This window comes from Pagrus major, chromosome 11, assembly GCF_040436345.1.
Source record: "Pagrus major chromosome 11, Pma_NU_1.0".
Classification (NCBI taxonomy): domain Eukaryota; kingdom Metazoa; phylum Chordata; class Actinopteri; order Spariformes; family Sparidae; genus Pagrus; species Pagrus major.
The window spans coordinates 7,064,442-7,090,410 of NC_133225.1; the positions used below are offsets into that span (position 1 = coordinate 7,064,442).

The window sequence follows — 25,969 nt, forward strand, 5'->3', positions numbered from 1 at the left end:
CTTTCTCAACCGTGCTGTGATAAAACCCAGTTTTTGTAGTTTTGATGAAGTGAGGATGTGTCGTTTCAGGAATGGGCGATGGAATGTGCTACAGCCTTGCAATGAGACGTCTGTGGGTCTGTGTCTTGCTTGTGAGCATCACCTGCCGTCTGAGGTGAGGAACTGACTCCCGTAACTCTTATTTTGAATAATTCACCTTGTAGTAAAATAAACATGGCTTCTTTTAATATATGCTGGATTGACTGGATTTAATTCCACTTCTCGAAGTGACGTATAATCTCACATTACCTCGGCTTCGTCTTTTCATTTGAAGTCGTTATTTTAAAAATGCTCTTCCATCCAGCCTCTCCCAGGATGTGACTGGAACGCCCAAAGAGGCCGAATTGAATGACAACATCACCATCTTCACACGCATCCTGGACGGACTGCTGGACGGCTATGACAACAGACTCCGCCCTGGACTGGGAGGTAAGGTTTCCCAGCGGACAGTCAAACTCCAACACCTCTGACATTTTTGGTAATTAAAACAGTCTCACATATGTGAGGTGAGAACTGATTATGCCCCTGTGAGAGTGAATCTTGAGGGGGGGTGTCTCTGTACTTTTGGATATAGATGAAAAGAGCCTCTGCATCGATAGCTCTGCAGGACAGATTACAAGAGAACAATGCTCTGCACTGCAACATCTGTCTTCTGCTGGATCCAGACGGGGGGATGTGTCTGTTATTCATGAAGTCTATGACAAAAAGACACAATCAGATGTTTACACCTCCTCTGAGTGTGATTTAATGGCACTATGGACACATAGCTGAAGCGGTGTTTGTCTGTGTGACCTTGAGAAAGCCATTAGTCCCGTCAACAGCAGCTCCTTTGTTCTCAGTAGAAGCAGGGCGAAGGAGGCGACGACTGAAAAGTTTTCATTGTGGAGCAGAAATGAAAAGATACAATAAGTAGAGAGAATGTCTTCTCTTCTTCTGATCTGGTTTTGGCTCTATTAAAGTATAAATGTTGTGCGGCGTGTGGCTTCACTCCGACTGTATCGCACTGGTCCTGTAGGTGTTTGAGCTGCTCCGATAACCTCAGGGTGTTCAGGAGAGGTGCTGCATTTATCTGGAGTGTGCCAGTGAATAAAAAATAAAAGTTACAGTGGAGTTAGGATTCTTTCCAAATAGCTATCATCATTTGTCTAATCGTTAAGTTCGGTTGTCCAGTTTAAATTTCCAGTATGTACTTAATATACTGAGTATAATCAAAGAAATTCTCTTTTAATTCAACTCTTCTTCTCCTTTGAAAGACAACCTGGAATTTTATGTAGAGTTGCCAAAGTCAAACTTTTTTAACGTAGAACTTAAAGGAGACATATTCTGCTCATTTCCATGTTTATAATTTTATTTTTTTTATCACTACTAGAATATGTTTACATGCTTTAATGCTCAAAAAACACATCAGTTTTCTCATACTGTCCAGTGCTGCAGCTCTGTTTTAGCTCCTGTCTCTTTAAGGCCCCCCCCCCCTTAATACCCAGTCTTCTCTGATTGGTCAGCTCACACACGCCTGAGCCAGCACCGCCCGGTCGACTGTCATGTTTTCAGCTTCTGGTTATCTTCACCTCTACTGTAAATATGGGCATAAATTATGCAAATGAGTGACATGGTGACGTAGTGTGATGTCACAAAGTCACAGGAATTAAAGGCGGGGCTACTGACGAGGCGTTTCAGGAGCAGTGTTTTCTGTGGGAGAGAGGAGCTCCTGTTGTTGCAGACTTTGGGCTTTTTAACTTTTAAGACATTTTCAAGCACACAAACCTGTAAAGATGTGAAACACTGAAGGAAAGAACAAAAACTAATAAGCACAATATGTCTCCTTTAAATTAAGATGTATGTACAGTTTCTTTCCATTGAGTGATTTTCTCATTTGATTTGCTTTAATCTCATATAATTTCACGTTGCAGAAAACAGAACCTACATTATATCTTCCTCTGTAGAAAAGATGTTGTCCAGAACAATAATGCAACATATGAATGAATTGTAAAAGGTTCATGATATTCTTTCTCTTCTTACAGAAAAGGTGACAGAGATCAAAACCAACATCTTTGTCACGAGCTTTGGTCCGGTCTCTGACACTGAAATGGTAAGAATCTCTCCTCACCTTCACAGGATGTTTACAAAATGAAATTTGGGGGGAAGCATCCACAGCGACAGAGTAGCCTCCAGCCACTAGGAGCCTAAAGACCTTCTTCACTAACGTCTCACTGCTAGAGGGAGGTCGCACAAGTTTCACGCTGCAGGTTTAAGTTACATTTTTAACTTGTTCTAAAGGGATCAGAAGATTTGAGGTCATGTGAAATAATTTATTAACATTCATTTTACATAATATTATAATATTGTAGTTTATCTACAAAAAACTTCTATTAAAATACACTGAGTGAGTTCAGTTTGGTTTTACAGGCCATTAAGTAAGATTGAAAATCTGAGTCGAGTAACTACAAAACAATAATGTTGGATGGAAAGGAAACTAATTAAAACAGGAACCTTACATTCTGCCATTATTATTATTATATTGGAGGCAAGTATTGCACTTTTTATTCCACTGCATGTATTTGATAGCTTTTAGTTACTAGTTACTTTGCAGATTACATTCTGCATCAGAGCCAAAGTAGCAGATTTTCACATAAATTGAATTACTTTGTCGGCAACTGCATAAAGAAACACAGAGTCTGATAATGTGAACAACGCTGAATATCTGGTCAGGCTGATAATCAGTCAACCCAAAGTATATACAGTATGTATATGTACACATCTAAATGTATGTGTTTTTTACCTTTAGCTGTACTTTTTGTAAGTATATTTAATATCAGATACTTTGAGACCTTTTCCCCCCCAAGTACTGTTTGTAAGGGTGACGTTCACTTTTACCAAAGTTAATATTTTGACACGATATCTTCACATACTCGTGTAAGACTTTTGGGTACTTTTAACAACACTGCGTACTGCAACTTCAAATTACACACACATTCAACGTATTATGGCTGATTGTATCTGACTACCATCCTGATTTTTCATTAACAAATAAAAGCTGTGTTTGAAAAGTACATGTGTAACATGTGGAAAGCTTTCGTCAGCTGTGTCATACTGTGTAACAGACATCACTCCTTACAGACATCCGCAGCATTTCTCAGACTAATCAATGCATGTATGTTTTAATTCCCACGTGTTAATTGTGTTATTTCCTCTGCAGGAATACACCATCGATGTGTTCTTCCGTCAGAGCTGGAAAGATGAGAGACTGCGCTTTAAAGGCCCGATGCAGATGCTCGCCTTGAATAACCTCCTGGCCAGTAACATCTGGACTCCGGACACCTTCTTCCTCAACGGGAAGAAATCCATCGCACATAATATGACTACACCTAACAAGCTGCTGCGGCTGAAGGATGACGGGACTCTGCTCTACACCATGAGGTAACCTTAAAAATCAGAATTTGGACCGCAGCCGGAAAAACATTTCTTTTCCGATCTCGACAATGAATCGACGAGTGGCGACTCAGAGATGTTGTGTAATCCAATTAGAAGTGGAGAGATGACTAAAGCATCCATCAGGCTGTAATAACTTCTTTGGTAACGGTTTTTAAGACCCCTGCTGCACTCACACAGCCCACACACTCGTACTACACATGTCTCAGTGGTGCACTGATGCGTCATCGTGTTGTCCCGTTCTGTAAACTGGAGGTCAGAGGAGCTCGAAATATTTGCTTTGACCCTACGCTCTGTCACAGGGAACTGGATGCTTCACTCCTCCTCCGTACTACATCACAGAAACCTTTACTTTGACAGGAAAACAGCAAAACCTATCCTGCTTAGTATTGCTCTCACACTCACAATTCTTGTCACAAGGATTTTAATGATGTGTAGTCATATGAGCCGCTGTAAAGTACCTCTAGTTTGCATTTTCTGTTACCTGAAAGCCGATGCGGGAAGTAACAAAGCACAAATACTTGGTTACTGTACTTGAGTTTTTATTTTCAGGCTCGTTACTTTATCCACTATCAGTGCATATCACGCACGGCGGACGTAGCGAGATGAAACAACGTAAAAGGCAGGAAGAGACAGAGAGGGAGACTCGAATGGGGAGAAAAACTGAAAATTTGAATCAGTTCTTCTACTACGAGTCTTTTTTCTTCACACAAGTATTTGTACTTCTACAGTACTTGAGTAAAGAATGTGTGTACTTTTGCCATCTCTGCCTTAAAGTCACCTTTTCTCCAGTCATAGCAGTCTAATCCAGTCATTATTCGTGCTTCATGGTGCCATGTGAGAGCAACACATCACAGTAGAAAGATATCGAAACATCTCATTTACATCCACTTTCATCGGTATCATCATCATCATCATCATCATATCACGGCAATAAATCCCCCAGATCAGATCATAACAGAGGAAGTTGGAGGAAATGGACGTCATGTCAAAAACGACTATTGATCCACTGACTTTAAAATTGCTACAAATCTGCAGCACATTTGCGAACAGCACAAGCCATTAGAAATAGCATCACGATGGCCCATTAATGCTTTTTGTGTTCTGGGAACAAGGATATTAGAGAAACATTTTATGCATGCATTACTCTCCTACGCTGGAACAAGTAGTGTGCAGCGCCCCGGCTAGTGTACCATGAAAATATCTCTCGGAGGAAAGGCAGGGTTTCGATCCAGGCGGCGAGTGCCTGTAATACACAATGAATTCCCACGAATCTAAAACATAATACGTACCGGTGCAAGATAAGAACAATGATGGCAGCGTTTTACTTTCAGTCGGTGATTCATCTGCTTGTCTGCACCGTCCTTATTGGTCATTATGATTTATTACGGAGCCTCTACCTCATATATTTGACTGCACTAATTAAAGCCATTCAGCGCTGCCCATTTACTGTAAAGTCCCTCTGTGGATATTAGTCATGCTGCTCAGAAAAATGTCAGAGCGCTGCAGAACTACACTAACCTGGGTGACCTGGATATCATCCTGTATTCTGCACTTTGATAATAACTCACTTTATGTTCGCAGTTCCTCTCAAATAGACACTAGAAAGAAAAAAAAGTAAAATAAAAGAAGCTGATTATCATTTTCATCATTTATCAAAGGGGCACTATGTTGTTTTGGAGAAAGATTTTTTAAATTTACAATATTAATGAGGTAAACATGCAAAACAAAAATATTATTTTTTTCCATAATTGAATAAAGCAGCTGTTCTCAGAGGAAAATAAGGTCCCCAGAATAGTTTGAAGCTAGAAAGGTGGCAGGGTCCGCCAAATGTAAACAACAGTATGAAATTGTGTTATTGTGTCCTTTAAGGTCAGTTTGTTTATTCAGACAGATAGATAGATAGATAGATAGATAGATAGATTGATAGATTGATAGATTGATAGATTGATTGATTGATTTTATTGATCCCAAGCTGGGAAATTAAAGTGTAGCAGCAGCATTACACACAGAGACAATGACAACACAATGAAATAAAAAAGAACAACCTAGAAAGGAATTAACCAACAAATAAAAGTTTAAAAAACACGACGGGAGCTGCGGCTACAGGCTGCCACGAAAACAAAGAGGGTTTGTTTATTTAGTTTGTTTAGGCATAAAAAAAAAAATCAGTCAATGAAGATGTGCACCTTTAATATGACAATTATTTTCTTGATTATTCATCTTTTTCTTGAGATAATGACCAAAATCCAAAGACACTCATATTTACTATACTATACTATACTCATATTTGAGAAGCTGGAGGCAGAGAATCTGTGGAACTACATACTTTTTATTTTTGTTCCTTTCCTTCAGTGTATTATCCATTCCTGCGCGTCTAAAAGATCTTAAAAGTTAAAAAGGTCAAAGTCCGCACCAACAGAAGCTCCTCTCTCCCACAGAAAACACTGCTCCTGAAACGCCTCGTCAGTAGTCCCGCCTTTAATTCTGTGACTTTGTGACATCACACTACGTCACCATGTCACACATTTGTATAATTTATGCCTAGCAGCTAGTTTGCCACGTAAGAATTGATTCAGCACAGCTGTTGTGTTGTTGTTAGCGGTGGTGGCTCAGGCGTGTGTGAGTTGACCAATCAGAGGAGGCTGGGTAGTCTGGAGGGGGGGCCTTAAAGAGACAGGAGCTAAAATAGAGAGTTTCAGACAGAGTGGGAATACAGAGCTGCAGCACTGGACTGTACGAGAAACCTGACGTGTTTTTTGAGCATGTAAACACATTCTAGTAGTGACCCAAAATAATATTGATATTATTGATATCAATATCAATATTAATCAATCTGCCCTAATTAATTATTCATCTTTTTGTCTATATGCATTCAGCAAAAGCAGCAAATCCTCACAATTAAGACGCAGGAATCTGAGAAAACAAAACAATTTAAGTATAAAAATAGTCGTCAATAAACTCTTTCAAGTAATCAGTTAATCACATTTGGTCTCTGATACTACACAGGGAGTTTTTGTATGCAGAACACATTCACACATAGCTTCAACTCCTCGGCTGAGCTTTGCATAATAGACCACTAGAGAGTGATGTAGGACACAACACAGACCCAGTGAACAGGACTGATTATTATACAGTGTAATGTCGTGCTCTGTAATATAGCAGCCTCCGTATAACGCAGTGACTTCCACACTCATCAGTATTTCTATTCTCTTTCTCCTTCTATCCTCTTATTCACTGTTCACAGATTGAGGCTGCTGTGTTGATGTGGGGCATATTTTTTTTTACCAAAACAGCTGAGACAGCAGATGGCCTTTAATATACTGAAATCCCTCCTCTGCAGCCAATTTTAATCTTATTTATGCATTGTGTTCGTATAATGCAGTATAAGGTATTACAGTGGTGCTGGATGTAAAGAAAAAGTTAATGTAAAAAATAGAAATACCACACTCAACACGATCCTTTTCAAATGTGGTATCTTATTACAGTAATATACTATATTATTTGAATATCATTACTTATGTCAGGTAATAGTGGATCAAGCTACAGGTGAAGCTGTCTTAGCTACCACACTTTCCCCCAGTGGGAGTTTCCCCCTTTAGTTTTTTACTTAAAAATTAAAAATGGTCCTTTTTCACTCTGTCGGTGCCACATATTAGCTAGGTCCGGCTCTTTGTTCAAACTATATCATGTTTTGCACTGACAACAATATTTAAAGACAAAACTTAATGTTTCTTATGTCTGCACCATCCAGCAAATAGAAATATTCAAGATTTCTTGCATATTTTTTTCAACATTACACAAATTGTCCTAAATTTCAGCCTCACATATATCTGAGGGTATCTGTTGACTCCCAACCAGAGTGTAAGGTGCAATATATATACGAATTTTGGTTCAAAACATTCAAAAAAATGAACCAAAAGAAGAGAAATAACAGGATATAAGACATCTATGTACTGTGTTGCAGAGATTTACTGAAGTTAGCATGCTAACAAGCTAGCCCCGGCCTGTCCTGTCTCGTAATACCACTCCGAGCTCCCAGTCTGTACTGCTAGCTGCACGGCTAACTGAGGCAACTGACTAAGAGCAGCTACAGTTAACATTTACTCTGGTGATATGCCCTGACCTTTGACAGGTGGCCAATATTTCCATATCGCACCTTTAAAATAATGTAATATTACAGCATATTTAGCTGCAAAGCTGGAGTTTGTAATCACTCACCCATCAGTGGGCTTCAGGGCTTTTTCATCCACAGAAATGGAGCATATTTTTCTAAGAGAGTTGTATGATTTGTGTGTTAACTCTTAATCTGCAAAGTCATACAGCTATAAAAATACATGTACAGTAATGAAGGAAATAGTACAATATAATAAAAAGTAGAAGAAGTAGAAACTTGCAGAAAATCGAAATACTCCAGCAAAGTAGAAGTACCTGAATCATATTCCAAACACACTTTCCATCCAAAAATCGCAAAATGATTTTGTTTTGTACCATCGCATGCAGCCCTACTCCTACTCCTACTGTCCCTCAGTATTGTGGTACACAGTCGGTGTCACGCATCTTATTTAGTCTGCTGCCGTCAGTGGGCGTCTGTGTGGATACCCTTTGATTTCCATGGTGATGACAGCAGCTCTGACTATTATTAGTCCGTCCAGCAGAGGGCAGCATCAGATCAGACTCTGTGTGAGCTGGTCGTGTAGATGAGCTCATTTTCTTTGTGTTTTGTTTCCTATAAATCTTTTTTTATTCATGCTTTATTGCTCTTCCACAGGCAGGTGGCAGCCTTGCTACACAAAAACAACCCTCAATTGATTTCTAGAAACAATTCTCAAGCACATTTTTTGCACACACAGTCCTGGATACTGTAGGTACTGTATCATCAGGGGACCCTCTGGTGGCTCAGTTGTTTATTGCTCTGTGCTTTAGACGCACTAATGAAGACAGACTATGATTTTCATTGGTTAATGGCTGCGTAGAAAATGACGCATAACCCAAATGAAACAAATTATTTATGATAAGAAGATACGCTACTGTGTGTAGATGATGATGATGATGATGATGATGATGTCGTCCCATCTCACACAGTTGATTTATTTGCTCTCTGACTTTGGATGCATGACTTTCTCCTTTCAGACTGACTATATCAGCGGAGTGCCCCATGCAGCTGGAGGATTTCCCGATGGACGCCCATGCTTGTCCGCTTAAATTCGGAAGCTGTGAGTAAACAAGCCCATAAGCAAATGCACACATTGAGTAACGGCATTAAATAATGCAAAGAAAAGCTGCAGTGTAAATGTGTCACGTCAGCAGCCGAGGCACCGGCCGACACACGAGTACAGAAAGCGTCCCCCAAAATCTTTTTCTAAAAATACACAAAGGGTCACTCGTGAGAAAAAGTAGCATGGAGTTTTGACGTGGCATCAGTTTCGGTGACTTTATCCGGGCGGCGGATGTGGGGATGGATGTACCTGGGTGTGTTTGACAGCCTGTGTCCCTCAGGTGCAATGCTATTGTTGTGGCGATGCAGGAGATAGCCATGTAGACGCTGACACACTGCTCCTGATTAAGCCATTAATCAACATGTCAGCGCTGCTCTCCTGCATCCTTCACTGCCTCAACTACACTTAATGGGAAATATTGGAAACACACAGAGTGGAAACAGCAACACACACACACACACACACACACACACACACACACACACACACCAAACCTACATTTACCACCAAGGTAACCTTTAAAACGTCCAGTCGTACACTTTGTACATGCACAGCTAAACTACACTTATAACTTTTAAGCTAGTTAGGTTGCTTCACACAGCGCCAGAGGTATAAAAATACCTGGGGAGCTCCAGTCAGGTAAGCTTAAGCTTAGCATTGGAGGTGTTCCCTGCCACTTGTACGTATGCCGGGTTATCTCGGGCCTGAATCTCTGGGGCAGAGCTACAGTACGCTGCGTGCTCGGTCAAATGACATTTAGCCACTCCCACGCCTACTTTGGTCACATCAGAGCAGGGATAGGGATAATCAGAGCGACTAACTGAGACTAGATTGGCTGCTGTACTTGGCGTCAAGCTATCTTATGTCGATTAACTTATCAGGGAGCCCAGAAAGTCGAAACCTGCCGCTAATTAATTATACAAAGTTTAAATACAGGTCTTTAACGGGTGTCCTGTAAACTTCTTGTTACTGAGATTACAGGTGACTTAGACTCTCTAACTTCACAGTATTTATTTGGCAGTTCCACCTGTTTTTTCTGTGGGTTTTTAATTTATGCATAAAGAAACTGCCCTAACAAACAGGAAAAAATAAACAATATAAAATATTGCATAATGTGGCAAAGTGTTAGAATGAATAGAAATCAAGGATGGAAACACCTGTTCCTGCTTCCTTGTTTAAACCCGCCAGCACAAGAGCTTTGGGCCAGGATGGGCTGGGGCAAGCTAGGTAGCATGCTAACTTCAGCAGAAAGACAATACACAGAAATCATAATGTCAAAACTTTTGAATGTTTTTAACTTAAATTCTTACATATTGCAGATTTAAATAATAAATACACAAAGTAAATTAGCCACACATTAGCATTAATATGATATTATGTTCATATTTCTCAGACTCATTTATATATTACACATTTAAAGGATTATGTACTTCGCCTTCAATTTCGCCCCAGCTCCTGTGCTAGTGGCTCTCTCCCTCCTCGTCCTCAGAGCTCCCAGTCTGGGGAGCTAGCTGCACGGCTAACTGAGCTAACTAGCACGTACAGTTGGCAGCAGTTAGCGGTTACTCTGCTGATGTGCTGCCTCCTATTTGAGTATGAATTCGACATCCTTACATATTGCACCTTCAAGTTTCATGGTGATATCTATGAGTTGACCTTTGACCTTCTCACCTGTAGCGTCTGTTCTTAAAGAGCTTATATAAGATGTCTGAGTGTAATCCATTACGTCAGACGTGACAAAGTGAACCGCACGATATATCCAACAAAAACCAAGATGCTAACTTAAGAACAAGAAGCACTTTGTTGAACATGAAATGATTGTGAAGACCTCGTGTCACAGTAACAGAACAGCCTATGCGAGGCTATAAGCTGCAGAAGTTGCCGCGGTGCTGTATATCCTGTTTTCTCCGACTCCATTAACCCTAGCTAATCCTTTGACCGAACAGATAGCACTCACCCATGAGCTCAAGGCTTTCAGAGCTACAGTAGACCTGTCCTCTGCTCTTGTGTTAATCACCTCTCATGGACTCGGCTATCATCAGTCTCGCTCTCAGCCTTATGGTTCCTTTAGATCGAAACAGTCTGACAGTACACAGATGTGTCTGTGGCACAATTTAAAGGAAGTGTGTGATGGATAGAAAGTGGTTGAATGATGTTAACAGAATGACATGACATGATGGTGTGAAGCTAGCCATATACAGTACATACAGTGCATTGTTTTATGCATTTAATCGCTTGCCGTACCTCTTTGGTTGACAAAAAGACTGGTATACAGTACATTTACTCCAAAGTCAGCTATCAGCTGTCATTTCAGTTGTGTCTGCTTTGCTGCTAGGCTAATGTGCTAATGCTAAACCACTCTGCCTTCACAGTTACAGTATGTGTCTTCGTGCAGAGAGTTAGACAAAAAGAGAAATTGAATCTACAGCTGGGACATTTTAGCTGTGCCTTAGCCTAGCATAAAAACAAACAACAGCTAGCCTGACTGTGTCCAAAGGTTAAAAAATCTGCCCACCAGCACTTCTAAAGCTCACTAATTAGCATTTTAATCTTGTTATTTTAGTCCGTACAGAAGTCGAAGAGTAAACAACTGTTTCCCCCTGCTTTGAGTCTTTATGCTAAGCTAAGCTAAACATCTGCTGCAGCTTCACATTTAATGGGTAAATGAGTTATGAATTTATGGGCAATTACAGTGGTATCAATCTTCTCTTCTACATTTTGGCAAAAAAGCAAGTTGGTGGGAAATTTCAAACTTTAAAAAAAATATATCAGAGGTGAAGAAACTACACACAGCAGCTGTGTTTACATGGACCCTAATATTCCACTAATAATCAGAATAATGGCCCAATCAGAACAACGTTGCTCATGTTTCTGTCAGATTAGACACTTCACACTTTGCGCATCTCAAACAAATTCTGACTGAATACATGTAACAACACATCTTATCGGATTGCTTTTTTTAGCGTTCATGTACACAGTTTGGTTAGAATCTCGACTCAGAATGATTTCAGTTGGATTGAAGAAATATTGTCGGTACCACAGCAAGCGAGAGGAGAAGGAGACGAAAAGATCAATTCATTGCTGAACTGAATTCATTGCTGAACTATTAAACTTGCTCCTACAAATGAAAAAAAGAAAGAGAAGCACCTGTAAATGACCTGAAATGCAACTAGAAAGCATTTCAAATCATTTCTTATTTCAGATCACATCCTGGTTCTCCTTAATGTTTGTCCCATGCTGGAATTATGCAGATAAACCGCTGCTTGTGAAGCTGTATTCCTACATTTTCACTAACCTGTGTCTCTTTGCACTTAAAGATGCACAGAAGAAGTCATGGGCTGGAATGTAAGATATATATCATCATTTACCAAAGCCGGAGTAAAAGCAGCTTCAACTTTTCACTGAGATGTGTTGTTGGACTAGCCTGTGTGGAGGAAATTACCTGAAGGGCAAACAGCAGGAGCAAGACTTCAAATCAGTCAAGGACCTGGGAAAACGCTGCGTGGCTGCAACTTCACAAAGTGCCCACATTCACTTTTGGCTCCTCGCAAAGGATCAGAGATTTGAGATCCAGAGATCCATTTGAAACAGCACAGCTGCTATAGACTGGGAGACATTTTAAATCAGGGATCAAGTTAAGTCTGAAGTTGTGTTATTAGCCCTCCACCCAGATTTTGCCCGCCCCCAGTAAACAGAAAACATTCTCAGGAGCGGTTGCTGAAGGATTTTAAGGGCACCCCCGGGACATTTTCTAGCCCCGTTTGTCGCGACAAAACCAGGTGCTTTTAACAAGACCTCAAGTGATCTACAGCGTGTCTGTGGAGCTATTTTAAGCTAAAACTCAAGTTAAAAAAACTTTGTGACAAGAGAAAAAGAGCTGCTTTCTTTAAAGTCAACTTTTGCAAAATATCTACTTACTATGGTCGGCCAGCAGCACCAGCACACTCAGAGACGCTCCACAGAGACAGCTGTGTGAGGAGCAGGTTGATTGGCGGTGGACCCAACCATTGTGAGGCACAGAGCAGGGGGAACCAATCTTTAGAAACTAAAAAACACATTGTTGTGCAAGTGTTTTCAATGCATGTTACTATATAATTTCAAATTAGTTTTCCCTGATAAAGGTTGTTGAGGGGCATAAATCTCTCTTTGTCCTAGGAAGGGGGAGGGCCCGGACCCCCCATGATTTCCGCCTATGCCTCCACCCCAGCTCAGCACAGAAACACTGCCCAGAGAGACAAAAAGAGGGAGTTTTATGCAATATTGAAAAGACTGCAGCGGGCATTTTATTGAAAAAGTTCATCTTTAAAGGTGCAATATGTAAGAATTTGCCACCTGTTGTATTTATACTCAAACAAATAGCAGCATATCACCAGAGTAACAGCTAAACTGCTGCCAACTGTAGCTGCTGTTAGCTAATTGGCTCAGTTAGCTGTGCAGCTAGCAATCCGGACTGGAAGCTCAGAGCATCACGAGAATGTTGGTGTTTTCACTGCTAGCACAGGAGCTTTGGATCCAGGGCCGGGGCTAGCTGGTTAGCATGCTAAACATGCTTTGCAGCACAACCCTGGTTACGTATTGTAACCCCAGAATCTATGAGTGTGGGTGTAGACTCAGAGTAAGTTCAGAAAATGGGGTAATGGACACAAAATAGGTCTGTCTGTATTTTTTTTATCATGTACTTCATGCTGTTTTCATTCAGGTTCGTCCAGTGGAGCTGCTTGACTAAAAGTACAGTATCACATTTTCGGAAGTATGTGTACTCACATACTTGCGTAGAGTTAAAGAAGAAGATAGATACATCTGTCGGGTTACTAAATATGAAGTGAGAGCAAACAGCTTAGCTTCGTAGCAGCTACAGCAGGTTAGCTTAGTACAAAGACTGGAAATGGGGAACAGCAAACAAAATCCAGCTAGTGGCACCTTATAAAGACATGAATGGCTAAAACCATTACATAATGTATCTTTATCTTCCCTCATACAAAACTGTGGTGGTAATCTACAGACAAAGCACTCTGGACCGTTCAGTTGTGGACAAAATCGTTAGGAGCAGTAGGAGTAAAGTCACAGTCAGTTTTTGCAATAAATTGTGAAAGTACAACTAATGTGTTTGTAAATTCAGCGGCTCATGTGAGGCAGCTCTGCAGAGACGTGTTTGAGACAATGCAGCGTGTCTTTGAGACGATAATCCACAGACTGGTTGACTCGGGTCAATCTAAATTGCTGTGAAGTCTTCTAACACCACAGTTGCTGGATTAGTGCAATACTGTTAGATTGGACGCTGCACTGCAGTACAATTGAGAGAGAGAGAGAGAGAGACACACACACAAGCAGGCACACACACACACACTCACACACACACTAGACACAGATTTAGTGCATCTACAGTATGTGCGGTTGTACGACGGTACAGTACGAGCCACTGAGAGTGTTTTTTGCATTCTGCAGGGCTTGCTTGTTTCAAAATGAACTAGTGTGGATGACAGACTGTGTGTTCAGAGATGTGTTTGAAATGCTTCAGCATATAAAGGCAGATAAAATGATGCATAGCTTAGTATCTCTAAACAGGCCGCTGAAACAGTAAAGCTACAGTAAAAAGGTCAAACCCCCGTGAGCGAACCTCGAATCATTCAATCCGTCGAACTGTGCCAACATTCACACATAACATCACACCATTAGTAACATCTGCGTATTGTGCAGCGCTCAAACTGATTACATCAGATCCAAACACGAGCTCTTAACAGTGACACCAAAGTTAATCTCTGTGTAATGAAGCAAAGTGGGTCAAAGGTCAAGTGTTGTATCACAGCCACGCCACATTTCTAAGCTAGATACGTGATAAAGCCGAGGAACACAGTAACACAACATGTAAACAGTTAGCTGCTGATGTTTCTGGACAGCCGGAAGTAAATTCTGCTACAACAGGAGAATATTTGACCCGAACTTTCTGGAGCTTGTAAATATATGAGGTCTGTCAACACTAGTTTCTGCCCTCCCGCTGCAAATACTGCGTTGAAACCACTGACAAACACTCCTTAAAGGACACATATTACACACACAATGTCTTATCATTTTTACTACACTGTAAAAAAATTAAAAGTGACTTTACTTTAAAAGAAATCGACAAAACCTATTACCTCAAAATTATCATATAAAGTAGACTAATAATTTTAAGTTGTTCAAACATTTTAGCTCATACAACTTAAATTTAATAATCTACTTAACATGATAATTTTGAGGTAACATGTTTCCTGACTTTTTTAAAGTAAAGTCACACATACACACACACACATTTCCTCACACACCAGCACTGTATCCACCTTCTGTCTGAGATGCTCTGTTTTTAAACCCCGTCTCTTTAAGGCCCGCCTCCCAAATACCTAGTCTGCTCTGATTGGTCAGCACACACCAGCCTGAGCCAGCTCGGTTCTGTCGATTTTTCAGTTTCCAGTTAGCTTCACTTCCACTTCTATAAATCATGCAAATGTGTGACATGGTGACCTAGTGATGTCAAGAAGTCACGGAATTAAAGGCGGGACTACTGACGAGGCGTGTCAGGCACTTCAGGAACAGACTTTTTAACTTTTAAGACCTTTTACATGCACAAGATTTATCTTTTCCATAACTGAATAAACAAGCTGTTCTCAGAGGAAAATAAGGTCCCAGAACATCGTTTGAAGCTAGAAAGGTGGCAGGGTCCGCCACATGTAAACAAAGTAAAACAGTATAAATTGTGTTGTCCTTTAAGATCAGTTTGTTTATTCTGTTTATTCAGTCATGAAAACAAAGAGAGTTTGTTTATTTAGTTTGTTTAGGTATAAAAAAAATAGAAACAGCTCCGAGACCACATCACTGATCTCTGTATCAGCGCTGTGTGGTCACTGAACATCAGTGATACAGTTTCTAGTTTACTTTCATCTACTTCGATGTGCTGAGCTGAATAAAGTGACATGAGAATGGCTTGTCCATTTTTATTGACAAAAACAACTGAGCGATGTGAGTTTATCTGCTTAGCGGTTGAGTCCATGTTCGTGTTTTTATGATATCAAAGTTCACAGCAGGGGAGCTGAATATGACTGTACCTGGAAAACTAACATGACCAAAATGCAGCTCTTACATAATTGTAATCACGTAACATGTCATTTATCAAACTCATCTTTGGTCGAGAGGAAATAACAACAAAAGCTTAGAGAGAACATGGAAATCATGTAGAAAAAACATTCATTCATGTTTCCAGGCTGATGGGGAGCGACGTTTTAGTTTCAGGCTGCTGTTCAGGAAATGATGCAGTGGAAGTATTTATCCAAAGTGACTCTACGTTTGACCCCCGATGCATCAGCAGCAGTGTGTGGATCAGTATTTGGCTGAAGTAATGTCTGTATTTCATTATGTACAATTTAGTGATTCACTGATACAGCTTCATGCCACCTTAACCCTCAAAGAGCCGGGACATTTGTGGGTCACCTGACTCTCCTGTATTTATATTGTTTTCCTACCCTATTCTAGCAGTCAGCGTTAAGTGCCATACATCTTTTTATTCAGGGGAATTTTCTTTGTCTGATAATGGATGAATGATTTATCACTCCCTTTCTCTTCATATAAATATAAAGACATATATTCATATTTATAAATGTATACATCCATCCCAGCCACAGTCTGCTCAACCTGCCGCCGCCGGCCAAAAGATACAGAAGTACACATCACATATTCTGCAGATACAGACATTTAAACTGTAGTGAGGCGCTGGTAGGATGACGATACGACTGTCGGTTTCAGGTCTGTTTTTTCAGAGAACAGTGCGCACGTCTGGGTAAAAATAGGCGAGACTCCAAATCTCTAAGTGAAGCGACGTAGCAGCCTCGATTGACACGCACGTGAGAAGCGCGACTCATGCATCCGTTGTGGCCGGTCTAACCTTTTAACCCTCGACGCCGAAATGAAAAGCGAGACGTAACGCCACATTAGCCACAACATTTTGTTGTAGAATGACAGATAAATGAACCTTGAAACAAACCACCTAATCCTCATATTGGAGATGTTGGAGCCAGTTAACAGTATAGCCAAACCTTAAATTTACAAGTGAAACAAAGTTACGTTTATTTAACTTCTTATGAGTAATTTGTTTGTGCGTCTTTCTGTTTTGTTGTCACAGATGCGTATCCAGTCTCGGAGGTGGTCTACACGTGGACTCAGGGAGCAGCCAAGTCTGTGGTGGTGGCGGAGGAAGGCTCTCGGCTCAATCAGTATCATCTGATTGGTCAGACGGCAGGAACGGAGGACATCTACACCAGTCGAGGTACGGTGAGGCGAGGCGAGAGTAAAACCGTCACATGACCCTGGACGACCAGGCCTCAGATTAAAGATAACCTACTCTAACTCACACACACGCCCATCTACACCTCGGCTTGAATTCCTGCGGCTTAATCCCTCCGTTATCTTCCATCACTCACTTATTTCCTCCTTTACAACAGCGCTGGTACAGTAGCTTCAGACAGGAGCAGGGATGTTAAGCTCCAACCCTATTATTCAGCTCTGTGTTATTACAGTGTGTGCCATCCAAAGATGTTGTGAGAAGATTTTTTTTTTTTTTCAAATCAAGCTGGATAGAGACAATGAATGAATCACAAGGATTTGAGGACGCCTCCCACACATAGCCAGCTGTCTCTGGGGCAGCCAGAGAAGAGAAGAGTAGAGGAGGGGAGGGGGGCAAAAAAAAATCACTTATCCGTGGTCTGAGCCATTGGGTCTGTAGGGTTAATCCGTATGCAGGCCCATCAGTTGTGCTTTTACCGAGTGACGTCACGGCTCGGGGATTGGCTGCGGCGGCGGAGACACGTGGAGGGGGGCCGCGCGGCATCTGCTTAATTCTGTTATGTAAAGAAGTATGATAATACATTCCTCCCGCTTGTTGCTGCTGAGTTTATTCCTATAGCTGTAATGTATACAGAGCTCGCCGCTTTATCCTGAAAGATGCTGATGACACTGGATAATGCGTGCAACTATATATTTAGCGTTAAGCGTGCGGTTATAAGCAGCAGGAGGAAATCCGACAACGCTGCCGGTGAACGACTCGAAACGCTCAACAAGTTCATGAACACACAGGTTGCTATATTTCTCTGTCTCACTTCCACCCCCCCACCCCCTCAGCACTGCTCAGACACACAGACCCAGCATGGCCTTAATTAGCATTGCTAATCTGAGGTACAAACCCTCTTTAACAAGCCAAGAATAGCTCAGCACAGGGCTCACACTGGGCAGAGGTGACCTTTGACCCTGACAGGTTAATCTGAAGGGGATGAAAATATAGACACAGGAATGGAAGCGACGACAGGGGGAAACCTTGTGAATTCATTACATTACACACACGCCAGCGCCTTTCAGATCACAAGAGATCAACAGATGGTTTTTTTGATCTGAACTTACCAGTTGACCAACATAGCAGCGTTGTTCTCCGCTATGAACGGCAGTTCCCCGCGGACACTCCAAAAACCAAACAGTAAAATCCACCACAACCGCATTTTCACGCCTTGCAGATTTCCATCCACTTTCCAAGCCCAGCAGGCAGTCAGATCAGAGCGGGGCTCGCCCAGTCGTGCCCGCACGGAGCAGGGCTGCCGGCTAGTAGTCCTCGGAGCAACACAGGTGCCCTTTTCATTAAGGACATGATGCTTGTCGCCGCATCGCACGGACCATCCAAACTTTTCCTCCAGCCCCTCTCAACCCCCCTCTGCGTCAGTCATCTGTGCACCTGCTTGTAATCACCGCTGATCCAGGTTCTGTTTTAGTGTTCGAAGCTCAGGCAGGCAAGGATGTATGTCCCCCAATCAAGAGTGGCCCGGCCTGACAGGACGGGGATGGACTGTCTGTTGCGCACACACACACACACACACACACTGAAAGAGAGAGAGAGAGAGCGAGCCAGAGAGACAGTGAGAGAGAGAGAGATACAGGATGCAGATTGTGACAAGGGATTAGTGAGACAGAAAAATCCGATTTTGCCAGGAGAAAGCAGCAGTCATCTGTGGATTTTCTATAGTTTATCAGACTCCATGGCTCGACAGGATTTTTGAGAAAAAAAAAAAAAAAATCCTTCAAATGCAATCTTCAGTTGATTAACAGGATGTGATGATTTCCCCTGCCAAACTGTTTTTCAATAATTTTTGCTCACACTTTTCATATTTAGAGGAGTATTCTGGCCTGGAGGTCGACAAGTAAAGTTGACTTAATCACAGCCTCCGAGGATGTCACACCACCCACTGATTGAAGGAAATGAAAACAACACATCCCCAGACACAGATTTTTAATGACGGCAAATACAAAAAAAGAAAAAAGAAAAAGGAATGAGAGGAATCCCCAGGCACAATATGTCAGAGATAAATAAATGATTATAAAAGAACATAAACAACAAATAGGTTATCCTCATCAGTGTCATCATAGAGAAGTTACTGGATGTGGGAGGTCAGCATGAACTGTCTGAATCTAAATGAGAGACAGACGGAAACAACTGTGACATATGTGGCATTACGCACCGTTCTGTAAATGGGCCAACAGTGACAGGTGTAAAGCACACAGGTAGATTTACAGTAGAGAGATCTGATGAGTGAAAACAGTATTAACGTTGGCACAGAACAGACAGTTTGACACACTGAGTTATTTTTTAGCATGAATGCAGTTCAATAAACTTTATCCCCATTGCAGAAGACCCTTTATTTCATATTGTTTTATTGCAGATAGACTATATGTTAGGGGTGTGACGATACACTCAGCTCACGAGACGAGACGAGACACGAGATTGGGTTCACGAGATCGAGACGAGACGAGATTTTAGGAAAACCACAATGACAAAATATATGACTGGACCAACAGACTTTTATTTTACTGAGTTGCACAAGCATTTTGAAATGTTTTATTATAACTTGCATGCACCAAGTATTAAAGGTAACAACATGCTGCAACTACACAGCCATGTTCTTTTAACTGTTAATAAACTTATTCTTTCACAAATTGAAACTAGAACTAAAATTTATAAAAGTTAAAACAATAATAAAAAAATAATAAAATTAAATATTTCCTCCTTTTCTTTTCAAAGTGCAAACAATATTATGTGCAAAACCAAATCATTATCAGTAACAGCTGTCTGTAAAACCTCAGCTATGTTTGCCCCTGTGTGGGACTCGAAAAGTGGGCGAGTCTGTAGTACAACACTTTGCATTTCCCAGTCATTGTTGATTGTGTGGGCTGTAATTGTGATGTAGCTTTGCGTACCTCTCGATGTCCAGCCGTCCGTTGTTATGGCGATGCTTTCTGCATCTTTCAGGACCTGTACAACCTTGCTCTTGGACTCTTCATAGAGGTTCGGGATCACTGTGCGGGTAAAATGCGTGCGTGATGGGATGTTGTACTTCGGTTCTAGTGTGTGGATGAGTCGCCGAAATCCTTGATTTTCTACCACAGAAAATGGCCTCATATCTGCTGCGATAAAAACACCTATGTCTCTTGTTATTGTTGTGGCTCTGGCGCTTGACTGTGGAAGTTGAGGTCCGAATGCATTTGTCAGCGTCGTCTGGCCTGTTAGTGTTTTCTTCACAGGTGCAGAAGCTGATTTGAGTACCAAGCTGTGGTGGTGCTGCATATGTCTCTGCATCGTGCTCGTATTAGCCGCGGTGTACGGCATTATTTTCATACAATGTTTGCATATTGTCCGTGTTTTATCAGTCACTCTACTGCCATTTATCATTTCCGCCGGGTACCCAAAATGCTGCCAAACAGACGATTTAAAAGTGGCGGGGGCATCTTCAATGGTCATACCGGTATTTTCCGACGTCATTCTGGCTGCTTGCTGTTTCCCCTCCTTCTCCTCCTCTTCTTCTTTTCCTTCTCCTTCTTTAGGTTCTGGCAGGCTAGACGTAGCAAAGGCGCATTACTTCCCCCACAGGTCACAAGTAGAAGCACAGCCAGTCAAAATTCTCTGGTAGAAGCAGCGCCAGCTTCTCTGGTAGAGGTACAGGGGTAGAGGTTTGTATAGCTCACAAATCTCGCGAGACAGATTTTTAACGCGACGAGAAATATCGTCGAGTTTAATCTCGCGAGATCTCGTGGCACGAGATCTCGTCACACCCCTACTATATGTTGTATTGAAGTCTTGTGTACTATGTAGGCAATTTAGAATATAAGTTAATGTTCTTGGTTAAAGGGTAACTCCACCAATTTTACACATGACAGTGTGTTTACAGGTGTTGGGGAGGACTGCTGCATATGTGAAAAAAGTAGTATAAAGCTTTTTGTGGCTCCAGAAGAAGCTGCATGTAATCTGAGTATTTCCTCCGCTTATGTTCTGCTGCTTGCTGCAGGTCAATACACCGTGATGATGGCTCACTTTTACCTGAAGAGGAAGATCGGCTACTTCGTCATCCAGACCTACATGCCTTGCTTCATGACTGTAATCCTGTCACAGGTTTCCTTTTGGCTCAACCGCGAGTCTGTGCCAGCACGGACCGTCTTTGGTGAGTTTGGACCACACGGACACATTTACTAGTGTAAATGATCTGAAGTGTGCCGTCTTTGACAAAGACTCAATCTGTTGGAATAAAATCTCAGTAGTACGTCTGGTTAGTAAGCGTGACCCAGTTTTTCTCCACCACCAGGCGTGACCACAGTGCTCACCATGACCACTCTCAGCATCAGTGCTCGAAACTCGCTGCCTAAAGTGGCTTACGCGACAGCCATGGATTGGTTCATCGCGGTGTGCTACGCCTTCGTCTTCTCCGCCCTTATCGAGTTCGCCACAGTTAACTACTTCACCAAGAGGAGCTGGGCCTGGGATGGAAAAAAGGCGATGGAGGCCCAACAGCCCAAGGTATGAACTGTTTATGTGTGTGTGTGTGTCCATTGTGGGGACCCAGACCTGGCAGCTAACTCAGAACCAATTTATTCTTGGGACTGAAAAGCTGGACTTCTCAAGTTTAACAGTTTGTTTGAAGGCTAAGACTTGAGGTTAGTAATGAAGGCTAAAGAATGAGTGTCATCAATGGAGGGTCCCCACAATCTAATGTTTGGTAGTAGGGAGTTTACAAATGCCAGAAATGGCTAAACAAAAAGATAAACTTGAAAAACACCAAACTCTGCCTGCAGCTGTTAGAAGTTGCCATATTTGGATCACACTAAGAACTTTTGGTCCTCAACTCCAAAAAAAAACCTGTCTTTTTAGCTGCTACACACTTCCCTTTGTTCACCAGCTGGTTGCTATTTTTGTCTTTCTGACGTTTGGTGTTAGACAGGTCGTGTGTACAGTGGGTTTGCTAGAGATTTTTTGCTGAAAACAGCTGCTTGATGCACCTGGAAATAAGGCTGATGAGAGCAGTGAGAGTGGACCAAAACAAGTCAAGTTAAAGTGGCGACTGTAGCCAAACAAAGTCTAGAAAGACCCTGGAAAACTGCAGAGTTGGGTTGATCCTTTACTGTGGACTTGACACTATAAGTGACACCTTTCATATTAAACATTTGCCCCATCGTTTATATAAAAATATTTATCAGTGCTGCTTTAACAAGAAAATATACAATCCAGAAACTGACTTTTCTCCTGCTGCAGCACAAGTTATCCAAGGAGCTAAGAATGTGAAAGTAGCTGCTCCAAAGGCAGTCGTTTCCAGAACATACACTGTAATAGAAAAAGAAAAATGTCACAGCAGCTTTAAACCTTACTGTGGGTTCAGGCTGTGTCAATAGCTATTTAAAATGACTCACTGGCATTTCTCTCTGTGATCTATTCATTCTCTCCTCCCTATCACCTCCTAGTAGAAGAGTAGTAGTGTAAAAAGTTGGGGAAAGAGGAGGGATGAAAAAGTTGATGTCACACATGATTATAAAGTAAGAGATGAATTAGGGCAAGATGTAGGAGTTCAGAAATAGTGGATCAATACATTCACTGTGAGGTGCCAGATTTGTGGCACAGAGCCACTTCATTATTGCCCAAGGACATTGATCCTCTCTTTCCACCTGCACTGGCCATCTTTTACTGTTCTCTCTTTTTCTGTTTGTGAGCCTGTGTTATTAACTACCTATTTTATTATGTCCGATGAATGCACAGCGCCTATTGTGGTCTACGCTCAATCAATGCCTTTTCTTTCTCCCTACAGAAGAAGGACCCTTTGGCTCTGTCCAAAAAGCCAAACAACACTTGTTCGGCTGGTGTGAATTACACAACCAACCTCACGAAGGACGCGTCCATCTCTACCATTTCAAACAGCACGGCTGTACAGCTTAAACCCTCTGAAACCAAGGCCCCAGACCCCAAAAAGACTTACAACAGCGTGAGCAAGATTGACAAGATGTCCAGGATAGTGTTCCCAGTGCTGTTTGGCACCTTCAACCTGGTCTACTGGGCCACGTATCTCAATAGGGAACCAGTGATCAAAGGAGCTGTGTAAGCTCTGCGATCTTTCACCCTCCTGACAAACCACTTCAGGATTTCATAACTGGAACGCAATCAAAATCAATGCCAAGCACTTAGTCCTCGTATCATAGTTGAAGAATGAGGTTTTTTTTAGGTCATTGGATAACATTGCATGCCTGTCGCTTCAGGAAAAACATTGCCATGTTTGCCTTGAGTTTGTACGTGTGTGTGTTATACAACTTTTTCTTAAAGGTCCCATATTATGCTCATTTTTCTGGTTCATACCTTTATTCTGTGTCTACTAGAAAATATTTACATGCTTTAATGTTCAACACATTTGTTTCCATCGCTGCAGCACCTCTATTAACCATCTGTTGAAAGCTCCTGTCTCTTTAAGGCCCGCCCCCTGAAAAAGCCAGGACTGGTCAGCTCTCACAGGCCTGAGCAGGCCCACATCAGCTCTGCCGGGTGTTTTTTGTAACCGCGGTTGTGCTGGTGGCTGAACATTTACATTACAACTTTACAGAAGTCCTGAAGACTCGTTTAAAAAGGGACAGTTTCTGAAAAAAGATTGTGAGCATTTGATACTGTACTTTAACAGTATTTATATCGCACCTAGACCTTCGTATTCGTCAACAAAAGACAGGAAATATCACTTTTTATAATATGGGACCTTTAAAGACAGTTTAATTTATCTCATTTTAGGACTCCAGTCACGGATCAGTTTCTGCCTAATTCTGATATTTTAAAAATTTAAGCATTTGGCATTTATATATTTTTCTTGAGTCTACGGTAGGTGATGGTACAGCAAGGCCAAATGCTATGCAAAACAAACATTTTTACTGTGTTATTACTCAAAAAGCGGCTTTTACCTTTATAACTCTTACTTTGTACAAATGGGCTTGGAGGTCCAGGTATGCGCGGCTGGGCCCAGGCACATGGGACTTTGCTTCCTTGTTATAAGCAGATGAATAGCCATGCTAAATGTGTTGCCTTCAGAGTGTGATAACTCATTATGAATGCACTGAAATCTCCTGCAGTTACTTTTTCAGAAGCCATTAAATCATCTCCTCCTTATGTTCATTTGTTTTTTGTGCTAGTTTTCTGAATGGCCAGTTCCCCATATACTAATTCTTCTGTTTTTTAAATGGGGACAGATTTCAAGCTTAAGTGATAGTGGCAGCTTCTGTTTCCAGGTCACCATGTCGAGAATCCTGTATGTATGTATGTAGTTTAAGGAATATGTATATATGCCCTGCTATTAGAAAAGCACCACTAAGCCGGTAAAGGTTAGCTTCTATGTTATGCATATACAGCAACACAGTGTTACTCTTAGTCTAGTGCTTCATTGACCAGATATTGAGAAATGAGCAGAATAGCTTGAGCTTTAGCAATTTTTGACCGAACATACAATGCTCTCTTAAAAACAGTTTTTTTAAAAATCAGTTTGTCGTTTCTATTAGCTTTGATGACACCTTGCAAATATTCTTGATAAATATTTGAATGCTTTGAGCAGGATCACTTTTTTTGTCATACTTTAGAGTAACTGCTGTACTGAAGAGTTTGACTTGAGCTTATCAGGCTATCAGGCCACAATGACTGGGTTATTGTATTTTGACCATTCTTGACCACATGATGCGTTGATTTTTTATGGTTGCAGGCAAAAAACACAAGATAAGCATTAATGTAAACTTGTCAATAATGTGGGAATATTATCGTAAAGGGGGTCGTTTGAAATAAGCATTCACTTTCTTGCTGGTAGTGAGTTGAGAAGATTGATAACACTCACGTCTGTCAGTAAATCTGAAGCTTAGCTTAGCACAAAGAGGGGAAATTTCTGAAAAAGATTACTTCGATAATTTAGAAAATATGCTTATTTGCTTCTTTGACAAGGCTCAGATTAGATGATTACATGTCTGTACAGTAAATATGGAGGTCAAGCCAGATGAGAGTTAGCTTAGCCTATCATGGAGACTGGAAACAGTGGAAAAGCTAGCCTAGCAAAGAAACGCACCTATAAGCTCCTTTAGACTGACTCGTAAACACCTGTTATTTTGTTTATATGATAAATATGTAAGTTTAACAATACAATCAATACAGTTTGTATACAGTTTGTATTGACTTTATTCTTCTGAAAAAATACTTTCCATATCTATTCCCTGAGCCAGGTGCATGGAAGAGGGAGGAGTAGACCAAAGGTAGCAAGCAAACTCCCACAACACTAACTAACATGAAAAGATACATTTATTTGCAACATTTTGGTTACAAGACCTTTGCCTGATGACGGTCTAGTACCAAAACGTAGCAAGTTAGACAGTGAGCAGGAGTTAACTTGCAAACAAGGGTTAGTTTCAGTTTTTAATTACAGTTGTGAGCTTTAGAGGTGCTAGAAAGTAGATTTCTTTACCTCCAGACAGCCAGGCTAGCTGTTTCCCACTGCTTCCAGTCTTCATGCTAAGCTAGGCTAACTGTCTCCTGACTCTGGCTTCATATTTACAAATACGTGAGCAGCATCGATCTTTTCTCTCAGCAACGAAGCAAATAAGCATATTCAGAGGAAGGTAAAGTGCTTTTAAAAGTCACCTTATGACCACAGAAAGTCCAGCTTTTTACCTGACACTCACTGAGAAGGCTGCATGCACGACACTCACCTCAGCAGAGTTACGTTCTTTGCGGTCTTCACAGTTCTCACATGAAGGAACACGTAGAATCTGAGCCTGTTGTTTGTTTGGGTGAAGGATTAAAATATGAATGTGATCTACTCATGCCTTCTATTGAATTAGTTTATGGAGCGCACCGGTTGTATTGTATTATTACATTTAAGTGAACTTTACGTACAGGCTGTTCTTTAAGTGCAAATATCTGAAGCAATAAATAATGCTCATATGAATAA

General features: G+C 41.3%; 2 protein-coding genes across 3 annotated transcripts in view; one reads left to right on the forward strand and one right to left on the reverse strand.

The window, feature by feature from the left end:
• The window catches only part of gabrb3 (gamma-aminobutyric acid type A receptor subunit beta3), a 41,675-nt gene extending 29,392 nt beyond the window's left edge, over nt 1-12,283 (reverse strand). For both annotated transcript variants that reach the window (XM_073477187.1, XM_073477186.1), the window contains exon 1: nt 12,130-12,283. In XM_073477187.1, the coding sequence (XP_073333288.1) occupies nt 12,130-12,218 (89 nt within the window). In that variant the 5' untranslated portion in view covers nt 12,219-12,283. The remainder of the gene's footprint in view (nt 1-12,129) is intronic.
• Nucleotides 69-23,110, forward strand: gabra5 (gamma-aminobutyric acid type A receptor subunit alpha5). The gene is made up of 9 exons (XM_073477188.1): nt 69-154; nt 344-468; nt 2,061-2,128; nt 3,236-3,456; nt 8,602-8,684; nt 16,837-16,980; nt 21,035-21,187; nt 21,329-21,540; nt 22,820-23,110. The coding sequence occupies exons 1-9, from the start codon at nt 72-74 to the stop codon at nt 23,108-23,110; spliced, it is 1,380 nt and encodes a 459-aa protein (XP_073333289.1). The 5' UTR covers nt 69-71.
• Nucleotides 23,111-25,969: the final 2,859 nt, after the last annotated feature.